At 44.7% G+C, this 12,500-nt stretch overlaps 1 protein-coding gene across 4 annotated transcripts in view; it reads right to left on the bottom strand.

The window, feature by feature from the left end:
* Positions 1 to 3,785: 3,785 nt before the first annotated feature.
* The window catches only part of LOC143292930 (uncharacterized), a 9,043-nt gene continuing 328 nt past the window's right edge, over positions 3,786 to 12,500 (bottom strand). Inside the window, exons 2-6 of one of the 4 annotated variants that reach the window (XM_076603639.1) lie at positions 10,924 to 10,994; positions 8,784 to 9,149; positions 6,489 to 6,605; positions 4,993 to 5,244; positions 3,787 to 4,607 (exon numbers count right to left, since the gene is read on the bottom strand). In XM_076603639.1, coding sequence (XP_076459754.1) covers positions 5,028 to 5,244; positions 6,489 to 6,605; positions 8,784 to 9,149; positions 10,924 to 10,994 — 771 coding nt within the window. In that variant the 3' untranslated portion in view covers positions 3,787 to 4,607; positions 4,993 to 5,027. Of the gene's footprint in view, positions 5,245 to 6,488; positions 6,606 to 8,783; positions 9,150 to 10,923; positions 10,995 to 12,066; positions 12,271 to 12,500 lie in introns of all 4 variants that reach the window. The other 3 variants (XM_076603648.1, XM_076603657.1, XM_076603631.1) reach the window with 3 other exon arrangements.

Raw genomic sequence — 12,500 nt, 5'->3', positions numbered from 1 at the left:
TGTGTGTGTGTGTGTGTGTGTGTGTGTGTGTGTGTGTGTGCGTGCGTATGTGTGTGGGTATGTATGTGTGTGTGTGTTTGTGTATGTGTGTGTGTGTGTGTGTGTGTGTGTGTGTGTGTGTGTGTGTGTGTGTGATTGTGTGTGTGTGAGTGTGAGTGTGCGTGCGTATGTATGTGTGTATGTTCGTGTGTACGTGTGTGCGTGCGTGTGTGTGCGTGCATGCGTGCGTGCGTGCGTGTGTGTGTGTGTGTGTGTGTGTGTTTGTGCACGTGTGTGTGTGTGTGTGCGTGTGTGTGTGTGTGTGTGTGTGTGTGACTAAAGCCTGACCGAATGACACAGGAAACAAATGATGAGCGTCTGAAGGCAACTCTCAGTCGGCTCTACCCAGGTAGGCAGTCTGTTGTGCACGTGTCTCGGTAGATCGGAGAGCATGATCTCTGACCGAGGACAGGCGCTTTAAATTAAATGTATCCATGACAAGCAATCAAAAAAACCGGCAGAACTTTACAGTAACAATAATTCAATAACTGTGTACACAAAACCAGCAGAAGTTTACAATAACAATAGTTTATATATATATATATATAACACAGCAGAACTCTTACAACAGCAATTGTTGGCTTGTACACAAAACCAGCAAAATCTTTACAACAACAATAGCCTGTATACACAGAAAATGACCCGACAGTTCTGTTACGGTGAAGTAGTGATCTGAGGGGGTGAGGATAAGGGGGAGGGGAAGGGGGAGAGGGTGGTGGTTTCTGGCTCACTGGCTGTGGCTCTGTGTATGTAGGGTGGTGGTGGTGGTGGTGGTGGTAGTGGGGTTTGGATGGGCGGGCGTTGAGAGGGAGGGGAGGCTAGTTCTGGAATAGAGGAGATTTTTTTTGGGGGGGGGATTGAGTCAAAAGGGGAGTTGCTCTGTGTCCATTGAGAAGTAATCCCATGGAGTGGAGTTGGGCATGTGGCTTGCACAAAATCACTGCCGGAAATACTTCCGTGGGGTGGTCGTGCAGGGGAGGGGGATGAGGGAGGGGGGGGGGGGGGGGTAGGGGAAGGGAGTCATTGTATACCGTTACACCGGCTTCAAACGAATGCTACACGATAACGAAACACTGTCAGTAGTAGATCGTTGTTTTACCATTCTGTGTTGAGAAAACAACAAAAACAAACAAAACAACCCCCCCCAAAAAAAAACAAAACAAAAAAAACAAACAAACAAACCCAACAACAACCCCCCCAAAAAAACCCCACCACCCCCCTCCCCCTCCCCACAAAAACCCAAAACAAAAACCGCAGAGTTTAACAACCAAAACGTCAAAACTAGACACAGGATAGAAGGTTTGTTCCGTACAACTTCACATTGTTAACAACAGTTTCCTTGCCATAAACTTATACAGTCTCAGAGTTATTCTTATGTTATTTTCATGTAAATCAAATCAAATCTAAATAGTATGTTACAATAATCAATCAGAGCATATGCCGGTTTCTCTTTCACGATTCAACGCTCGTAAAACAAATGCGAAAGCAAGTATCACAACAGACAAATGCGAAAGCAGTCATCACAACAACGTGTGTTTCTTCCAGCGCATTTTTTCTTATTTTTTACATACCTTAAAAAAGGTACATAAAGCGTTTGTTTGGTTAGCTTTTACAGATGGAACTTCTTGGCCAGACTATGACAGAAGAAGAAGAAGAAGATGAAGAAGAAGAAGAAGAAGGAGAAGAAGAAGAAGAAGAAGAAGCAGAAGAAGAAGAAAGAAAGAAGAGGAGGAGGAGGAGAAGGTGGTGGAGGAGGAGTTAACAGCACAACAACGCACAATTTAATTTCTAAAATGTCACCACAGTATTTGCACCCTAGTGATAAAATAAACAGGAGATGCAGAAGTGATTTCTTTTGTCATCTACATCACTGCAAACCTAATGATTCTCTGTCATCGTCACTGTAGACCTACTGCTTCGTTGTCATCGTCACTGTAGACCTAATGCTTCGTTGTCATCGTCACTGTAGACCTAATGCTTCGTTGTCATCGTCACTGTAGACCTGATGCTTCGTTGTCATCGTCACTGTAGACCTAATGCTTCGTTGTCATCGTCACTGTAGACCTAATGCTTCGTTGTCATCGTCACTGTAGACCTAATGCTTCGTTGTCCTCGTCACTGTAGACCTAATGCTTCGTTGTCATCGTCACTGTAGACCTGATGCTTCGTTGTCATCGTCACTGTAGACCTAATGCTTCGTTGTCATCGTCACTGTAGACCTACTGCTTCGTTGTCATCGTCACTGTAGACCTGATGCTTCGTTGTCCTCGTCACTGTAGACCTAATGCTTCGTTGTCATCGTCACTGTAGACCTGATGCTTCGTTGTCATCGTCACTGTAGACCTGATGCTTCGTTGTCATCGTCACTGTAGACCTAATGCTTCGTTGTCATCGTCACTGTAGACCTGATGCTTCGTTGTCATCGTCACTGTAGACCTAATGCTTTCGTTGTCATCGTCACTGTAGACCTAATGCTTCGTTGTCATCGTCACTGTAGACCTAATGCTTCGTTGTCATCGTCACTGTAGACCTAATGCTTCGTTGTCATTGTCACTGTAGACCTAATGCTTCGTTGTCCTCGTCACTGTAGACCTAATGCTTCGTTGACCTAATGCTTCGTTGTCATCGTCACTGTAGACCTGATGCTTCGTTGTCATCGTCACTGTAGACCTAATGCTTCGTTGTCATCGTCACTGTAGACCTACTGCTTCGTTGTCATCGTCACTGTAGACCTAATGCTTCGTTGTCATCGTCACTGTAGACCTAATGCTTCGTTGTCATCATCACTGTAGACCTCCCGATTTTTTGTCATTGTCATTGTATATTGATGATTGCTTGTCATTGCACATAGCCGGAATTTCGTGGTGTCTGCGGTGAATGTAGGGGAAGCAGTCATTGTATCCGTTAACGGCTCAAACGATGCTACTCGATAACGAAACACTCAGTAGTAATCGTTTTTTTACCATTTGTATTGAAAACACAAAAACATCAAACAACCCCCCCAAAAAAAACAAAAACAACAAAACAAACTACAACATCCCCCAAAAAACCCCCCCTCCCTCCACTAAAACCAAAACAAAAACCGCAGATCGTTTAAAACCAAAACGTCAAAACTGACAGGATAGAAGGTTGTTCCGTCATCGTCACATGTTAACAATCAGTTTCCTTGCCATGTACTTATACAGTCTCAGAGTTCTTATGTTATCTTTCATGTAAATCAACTAAATCTAATGTATGTCTCATAATCAATCGTAGACTATGCGGTTCGTTTCATCGATTCACGCTCGTAAACAATGCGAACGCAAGTATCACAACAGCAATGCGAACAGTCATCACAAAACGTTGTTGTCCTTCCAGCGCATTTTTCTTTCATTTTACATACCTGTAAAAGGTACATAAATGCTTTGTTTGGTAGCTTACAGATGGAGACTTCTTGCTTCGATATGTCAATGAAGAAGCATGTAGACGAAGATGAATGATGTAGACTGTAGAAAATAGATAGTAGATAACGAGAGCAAGAGATGAGAGGTGGTTGGAGAGAGTTAAAGCACAACAACGTAACAATTAATTTCTAATGTCACAAGATTTGCACCCTAGTGAAAAATAACAGATGTAGTGATTCTTTTGTCATCTACATCACTGCAAACCTGATGATTCTCTGTCATCGTCACTGTAGACCTGAATGCTTCGTTGTCATCGTACTGTAGACCTAACTGCTTCGTTGTCATCGTCACTGTAGACCTAATGCTTCGTTGTCATCGTCACTGTAGACCTAATGCTTCGTTGTCATCGTCACTGTAGACCTAATGCTTCGTTGTCATCGTCACTGTAGACCTAATGCTTCGTTGTCATCGTCACTGTAGACCTCACGATTTTTTGTCATTGTCATTGTATACCTGATGATTCTTTGTCATCGTCACTATAGACCTAATGCTTCGTTGTCATCGTCACTGTAGACCTAATGATTCTCTGTCATCGTCACTGTAGACCTAATGCTTCGTTGTCATCGTCACTGTAGACCTAATGCTTCGTTGTCATTGTCACTGTAGACCTAATGCTTCGTTGTCATCGTCACTGTAGACCTAATGCTTCGTTGTCATCGTCACTGTAGACCTAATGCTTCGTTGTCATCGTCACTGTAGACCTAATGCTTCGTTGTCATCATCACTGTAGACCTCCCGATTTTTTGTCATTGTCATTGTATACTTGATGATTCTTTGTCATTGTCACTATAGACCTAATGTTTCGTTGTCATCGTCACTGTAGACCTCACGATTTTTTGTCATTGTCATTGTATACCTGATGATTCTTTGTCATCGTCACTATAGACTCAATGATTCTTTGTCATTCTCACTGTATATATTATAGCTGATGGTTCTTTGTCATCGTCACTGTATATATGCCTAAAGATTCTTTGTCATCGTCACTGTATGCCTGATGGTTCTCGGTCATCGTCACTGTAGACCAAACGATTCTTTGTCATCGCGATTGTATAACTGATTCCTGATTCTCTGCCATCGTCATTACTGTAGAACTGATGATTGTATGTCATCGTCATCACTATAGACCTAAAGATATCATATCATGATGATGATCATCATCACTGTTGACCTAATGATTCTATATCATCGTCATCACTATAGACCTAAAGATATCATATCATGATGATGATGATCATCACTGTTGACCTAATGATTCTATATCATCGTCATCACTATAGACCTAAAGATATCATATGATGATGATGATCATCATCACTGTTGACCTAATGATTCTATGTCATCGTCATCACTATAGACCTAAAGATATCATATCATGATGATGATCATCATCACTGTTGACCTAATGATTCTATATCATCGTCATCACTATAGACCTAAAGATATCATATCATGATGATGATCATCATCACTGTTGACCTAATGATTCTATATCATCTTCATCACCATAGACCTGCCTTCAAGATACTATATCATCATCAACATCACTCATTGACCTGATGTATCTCTGCTACCATCATCCCTCTCACCCAACGACTCTCTGGCCGGCCTTTCGACGACTTCGATGTTCAGGCACTTGCAGCAGCCCGGCACTTGCACGTACTCTGCGCGGTAGAGCGTTCCCTTGCCGGAAGGTCTCGCGACAACAGCGGACACCACGTAGTAGGTCTGGGAGCACTGGCACCCTGTGCAGTTCTGTGCCTGACTGTTGAGGGGGAAGGAAGGTGGCAGAATGGTTAAGACGCTCAGCTGCCAACACAGAGAGTCGCTGAGGGTTTGGGTTCGAACGAACCCCGCCCTCGCCCTTTCTCTCCCAAGTTTAAATTGGAAAATCCAACTGAGGTGTCTAGTCTTTCGGATGAGACGATAAACAGAGGTCCTGTGTGGTGTGCAGCACGCACTTGGCGCACTGAAAAAGAACCCATGGCAACGAGAGTGTAGTCCTCTGGCAAAATTATGTAAAAAGAAACTCACTCTGATAGGTACACAAGCATATAAGCATGCACTCAAGACTTTATAAGCGCGTTTGGTTACGCTGCTGGTCAGGCATCTGCCTAGCAAACGTGGTGTAGCGTATATGGATTTGTCCGAACGCAGTGACGCCTCCTTGATAAACTGAAACTGAAACTGAAAACTGGGACAGAGACTGACTTGAGAACACATGAATGCACGTGCATCAACGCGCCCCCGAACACACAGAGACCAGCTCAGACTCGAACACACACACACACACACACACACACAGATAGACACACATACATTCGTGAATCCTGAATCAAGTGAACTAATCACTTGTGAATGTTCAACAATAATTCTGGAAAATGGGAAATGATCATGTACATTTTTTCCCCATTTTATTACATTTTCTATGCTAGCTTCCGTTTTTCTGACCATTATGCATCGATTTTTTTTTCAGAGCCAGTGTAACTGGTGTGTTGAATCTTTGCTGCTCAGTTCAATCTGTATCGGTTCCATTTGGTCATTATATAGTTTTGTATTTGTTTCCATGAATCATAACTACTTTGGAGTAACAGGTGCAAAATTTTACGAGTCTAGTCTAGTCTAGTCTAGTCTAGTCTAGTCTAGTCTTGTCCTGTCCAGTCTAGTCTGGTCTGGTCTGGTCTGGTCGAGTCATGTCCAGTCTAGTCTAGTCTAGTCTTGTCTTGTCCAGTCCAGTCTAGTCTTGTCCAGTCCAGCTAGTCTAGTCTTGTCCAGTCTAGTCTGGTCTAGTCTTGTCCAGTCTAGTCTGGTCTAGTCTTGTCTAGTCTAGTCTTGTCCAATCCAGTCTAGTGTTGTCCAGTCTAGTCTTGTCCAGTCCAGCTAGTCTAGTCTTGTCCAGTCTAGTCTGGTCTGGTCTGGTCTGGTCTAGTCTTGTCCAGTCTAGCCTAGTCTTGTCCAGTCTAGCTAGTCTAGTCTGGTCTAGTCTAGCCTGGTCTAGTCCTTACTCACCAGCACTGCTGAGTCTCGAAGTACTGTTTCAGGGCAGGAAACTGGGCAATGGTCACGTCCCCTTGCTGACCGGGTTCCGCCGTCGGCAACGTGGTCAGGGGAAGTAGATCAGAATACCTGAAAAGAGCAAGGAGAAACAACCTGTGACTTTGTTTGTCACTGGGACGCTTGTCCAGTCCTGACAGAATGTATCCACAACATCGCAAGATCACCGGCTGTTCACACACACACACACACACACACACACACACACAAACACACACACACACACACACACACACACATATATATATAGATATATAGATATATATATATATATATATATATATATATATATATATATACAACACACACACACACACATATATATATATATATATATGCAAAGGAAAGAAAACAAAACAAAGAAGTTCGAAGGAAATGCGTATAATTATTTCCTACCCGTTTCACAATCATCATTGAAGAGACTAGCCTTTTCCTGTTTTTCTTTTTATATATTCTTTTCTCTTTGTTTTCTCTCAGTGTGTGTGTGTGTGTGTGTGTGTGTGTGTGTGTGTGTGTGTGTGTGTGTGTGTGTGTGTAGTGTGTATGTGTGTGTGTGTGTTTGTGTGTGTGTGTGTAGTGTGTATGTGTGTGTGTGTGTGTTTGTGTGTGTTTGTGTTTGTGTGTGTGTGTGTGTGTGTGTGCGGGTGGCGGGTGGGTGGGTGTGTGGGTGTGGGAGGGTGGGGGTGAGTGTGTGGGGGTGAGTGAGTGAGTGTGTGTGTGTGTGTGTGTGTGTGTGTGTGTGTGATGAAAGTGATTAAAAAGCAAAATTGTCATTGTGAATTGTTCAACACACATTGTTTGTTTTCCTCCAGTTTTGTTTCTCTCTCTCTGGCTCACTATCATTATTAAACGAGTGAGGAATGCTTCAGCATATTACCATTAATATTTCTTTCTGTGATGACGAAGCTGACGATGATAACTGTAGTGACGATGGCCTATTTTAATGAGTGTAGGAAACATGCAAGAGTCAACTTTTCCTTGTTTTCTTCACAATCTGTAGGAAACATCGGTTTATTGGCTATAATGATAAAACCAAAACTCTAACAGTAATTGTATTGATACCTAAAAGGTTAGCTACCGTAAAATCTATCGTAGATCCGCATCAAACAACGAGAACACGATTTCGAAACTTTAACGGCGATGCTGATAACATACGCGATCGTGTCATTGTTTACTTATCCGTTCCAACACACACACACACACACACACACACGCGCGCGCGCGCGCGCACAACGAAAAGCAATGATCATGTCTCCTTCCCCAAGTCCCCTCCTCTTCCCTCCCCTTTCCTCCTCCCCACCCTTCATCCCCTCCTTCCTTCCTGTGTCCTCTACTCCCCGTCCCCCGCTTAACCCCTCCCACCCAATGAATAAAAAAACAAAAACAAAAAACCAAAAAAAAAAACCCAAAAAAACCAACAACCTACAACAACCTCCAAACCTTACGACATGCAGCAAACCCCTCCTTGCTGCGTCCTCCATCCTCCACACCTCCCCACCCCAACAACAACAACAACAACAAAACAACAACAACTTACGACAAGTAGCAAACCCCCTCCATGTTGCTTCCTTCATCTTCCACCCACCCACGCTCCCCCCCCCCTCCACCCCCCCACCCCCCCATTCAAAAACAAAACAAAACAAAAACGAAACAACAAAGCAATACTTACGACACGCAGCAATTCCCCCCATGGTCGTCCTCCATCCTCTTTTCACCCCCCCCCCCCCGACTCCCTTCAAAAAAACAACAACAACAACAAACAAACAACCCCCCCCCCCCCCAAAGAAAAACAAAAACAAAAACAACAACAAAAAAACCCAAAACCAAAACCACCACCACCACCAACAACAACAACAAAAAACACACCAACTTACGACATGTAGCAATTCCTCTCCATGCTCGTCCTCCATACTCCTCCAAGTCCCCCCCCCCCCCCCCAAAAAAAAAGAAAAAAAAGAAAACCGACAAAAAAGATCCAAAAAAATTCTTACGACACGCAGCAATTCCTTCCTTGTTGTGTCCTCCATACTCCACCCCCTCTCTCCCACGCCCCGCCCTCCGTCCCGCACCCAACCCCCAAACAACAAGAAGAAAACATCAACAACAACAACAAGACTTACGACAGGCAGCAAAACACCTCTGTGCTGCTGCATCCTTCACACACACCCCCCCTCCGCACCCCCCCCCCGCCCCCCCCCCCCCCCCCCCCCGCCACCCCGGCCCAAACAACAAAATAACAAACAAACTCACGACACACAGCAGCCGTGGAAGGTCAAGTCATCCTCCGCGTACACGTCCAACTCACACTTGGGGGAGGTGCTGACCTGACGGCGCGTGCGGTTGACGGTCGGGTAGGGTCGGGTGGTGGCGTTCAGCAACCGCGGGGGCGGGGACGTCTGCCGCTCGCAGTAGCCGTTAGTGAAGCACCTGGTGAAGACGCGAGACTCGTTGCGGACGGGCCTGGGGAGGAGCAGGTTGGCGTTGGCCTTCTCCAGCCGCTCCTGCTCCTCTGGGGTCCTGAAGTAGCCCGGGAACTTGAGGCGGATCTCCGTGATGTTGGTGATGTTGTTGAGGTGGACCAAGGAAGGGTCCTTTGGTTCTGGGGTCCTGTCGGTGCTGTGGTAAAAAACAAAACAAAACAAATAACAATGAAATAAAAACAAATAAAAAAACAACCCCATGAGGTGAGGGGTGGGGAAACAAAACAAAACACAACAACAATACGCGCGCGCGCGCGCGCGTGCCTGCGTGCGCGCGCGTGTGTGTGTGTGTGTGTGTGTGTGTGTGTGTGTGTGTGTGAGACACCATTTTTGAGATACCGTTACCCGTGTGTGTGTGTGTGTGTGTGTGTGTGTGTGTGTGTGTGTGTGTGTGTGTGTGTGCGCGCGTGCGTGAGACACCATTTTTGAGATACCGTTACCTGTGTGTGTGTGTGTGTGTGTGTGTGTGTGTGTGTGTGTGTGAGTGCACTGTACATGAGCACGGTATAAAGGTGGTAAAGAGGAGGGGAAAGGGGCAGGCGATGCGGGGGTAAGTCATGTGTTGTTACTAGTGACCGATATTTTGCACGACGTCGGCGGAAGGGAGATAAACACTTCAAACAGTTTTATTTTAAGATGACTTATTTGCTTCCCTTATGTATGAAACTACGCTGGAGAGACGCACGGGTAGTTTCCGCACAGGATTGTAAATTGACAATTTATTTGTTTTTCTCTCTCTCTTTTTTTTTTGTAATTCACAGATACAAGTGCATAAATCACATTCATTGCATTACGTAATACCAAATGGAGAAAGTTTATAAAGAAAACTGTGGGTTGTAGAATAAGACTCACTTTTGAACGCCACAGCTTCTTTCCTTTCATTGCTATTTCTTTTGGGGGTGAGATACACACACACACACACACACACACACACACACAGAGAGAGAGAGAGAGAGAGAGAGAGAGAGAGAGAGAGAGAGGAGTGAGCGAAATAGATAACTGTTCGACACTGATTTAGAAGAGGTACGTGGCCTATGTAGCGTAGTGCCTTTGTTGGCTTATTCTGAGGTGACGTTGGTGATTACTTCCAGTTTTTACTCAGACACAGACGTCGGCACACACGCAGACACACAGACACAGAGACCCACAAATACAGACACGGCAGACATACACAGAAACACAGACACACAGACACACACACACACACACACACACACACACACACACACACACACACACACACACACACACACACACAGAGTAATCATTGAACAGTCAACTTACAAAACCTCCCTCCAAACGAGAACACCAATCAGTGTCAGACACACCACAGTCACACAGACACACACATACACACACACACACAGACACAAACACACAGAGTAATCATTGAACAGTCAACTTACGAAGCCTCCCTCCAAACCAGAACACCAATCAGTGTCAGACACACCACAGTCACACAGACACAGACTTAGACACAGACAGACAGACAGACAGACAGACACACACACACACACACACACAATAATCATTGAACAGTCAACTTACGAAACCTCCCTCTAAACCAGAACACCAATCAGTGTCAGACACACCACTGTCACATAGACACTGACATAGACTTCGACACAGACACAGACAGACAGACAGACAGACAGACAGACAGACAGACACACACACACACACACACACACACACACACACACACACACACAGAGTAATCATTGAACAGTCAACTTACGAAACCTCCCTCCAAACCAGAACACCAATCAGTGTCAGACACACCACAGTCATACAGACACAGACAGACAGACAGACACAGACACACAGACACACACACACACACACACACACACACAGACACACACACACACACACACACACACACAGTAATCATTGAACAGTCAACTTACAAAACCTCCCTCCAAACCAGAACACCAATCAGTGTCAGACACACCACAGTCAGCATCCCGGTCGCTGCTCCCTGTAAAAAAAAAGATTAATGGCAACAACAACAACAACAATAATGAATACAGACCTACTTACACGCATCAGCATACACAGATACAGACCGACACACAGTCACGCGCAGCACACGCCGCGGCGGATCACGCACACACGCCGGCACGAACACACGCATGTACTGCTTTATATACTTAGGTCATCACTTTGAAACTGAAAAATGTACTCAGACCTATACCCCTTGACATACTGTGCACGTCAAACCACACACACACACGAACACACGCATGCACTGCTTTATATACTTAGGTCATCACTTTGAAACTGAAAAATGTACTCAGACCTATACCCCTTGACATACCGTGCACGTCAAACCACACACACACACGAACACACGCATGCACTGCTTTATATACTTAGGTCATCACTTTGAAACTGAAAAATGTACTCAGACCTATACCCCTTGACATACTGTGCACGTCAAACCACACACACACACACACACACACACACACACACACACACACACACACACACACACTGTGACAGAGGCCATCCATTAATTCGAAACAGAAATGTATTCATACCTCTTGTTTCCAATGTCAACAAACAGTGTACGTCAAACGACGCAGCGAGTGCAGACACTGTGTCGACGAACAGGTCTACACTCCTAACTATTTGCCATGCACCTGTCGTTTCGCTCAGCATAGCTGAAAACTGAGTCGTATGCTATACAAGAAGAATTCACCCCCTCGATCTTTTTGGGTTTTCGGATGGTGGTAATGATGATGATGATGATGATGATGATGACGACGTGTGTGTGCGTGTGTGTGTGTGTGTGTGTGTGTGACACAAACCTCACAACCAGGTAATACGTGGTGCCTGCGCACAAACAGACAGATGGACAGACGTACACAGAAACAATACGCTCAGGTCAATCCCTCTTCACTCGCGAAATGACCACGCAGTCAGAAAACAACAACTACAACAACAGCCACCCCACAACGAACACGTCACAACACGTACTCCAAGCATATGTTATATGAACAGTTCATCGAAAAATAAGCTCACGTCACAAGACATGACGGCCTTACCAGACAAAACACAATGCGGTGTGTGCCCATGTTTGTGTTGTTGTTGTTGTTTTGCGGTGAGCGACGATGCAGAAACCGGCAAGCACACACACTTTTCTCAGTCTGTTATCCTAAACTACGTCTTCTTCTTTGTCGTTGTTGTTGTTGTTCTTGCTGTCTCTTGGTGCGTATTCTCTGCAGTCGAGGGGGTGAACTTGTCGTCTGCTGAAACAAGGTGCACACGTTTTTGACTATTTACCCCAATCTCGCAGGCAAAATCTGAATTAAAAATTCAACTGAACTGACAGATTGTAGATTCAGGTTAGACATCTCAGAATTTCACTTTCCTGGTTTCAAAAACAAGAAGGAAAAATATTTTTTTCCCCCAGTTCAGTCTGCGTTAAAAACAAACTTTCCTGAGGGTTTTCAAAAAGAAGAAAAAACAAGAGTTAATT

The sequence above is a fragment of the Babylonia areolata genome, chromosome 1, assembly GCF_041734735.1.
Source record: "Babylonia areolata isolate BAREFJ2019XMU chromosome 1, ASM4173473v1, whole genome shotgun sequence".
Lineage (NCBI taxonomy): Eukaryota > Metazoa > Mollusca > Gastropoda > Neogastropoda > Buccinidae > Babylonia > Babylonia areolata.
The sequence above is the reverse complement of the archived record's forward strand: the minus strand, read 5'-3'. Positions and strand labels throughout refer to the sequence as shown.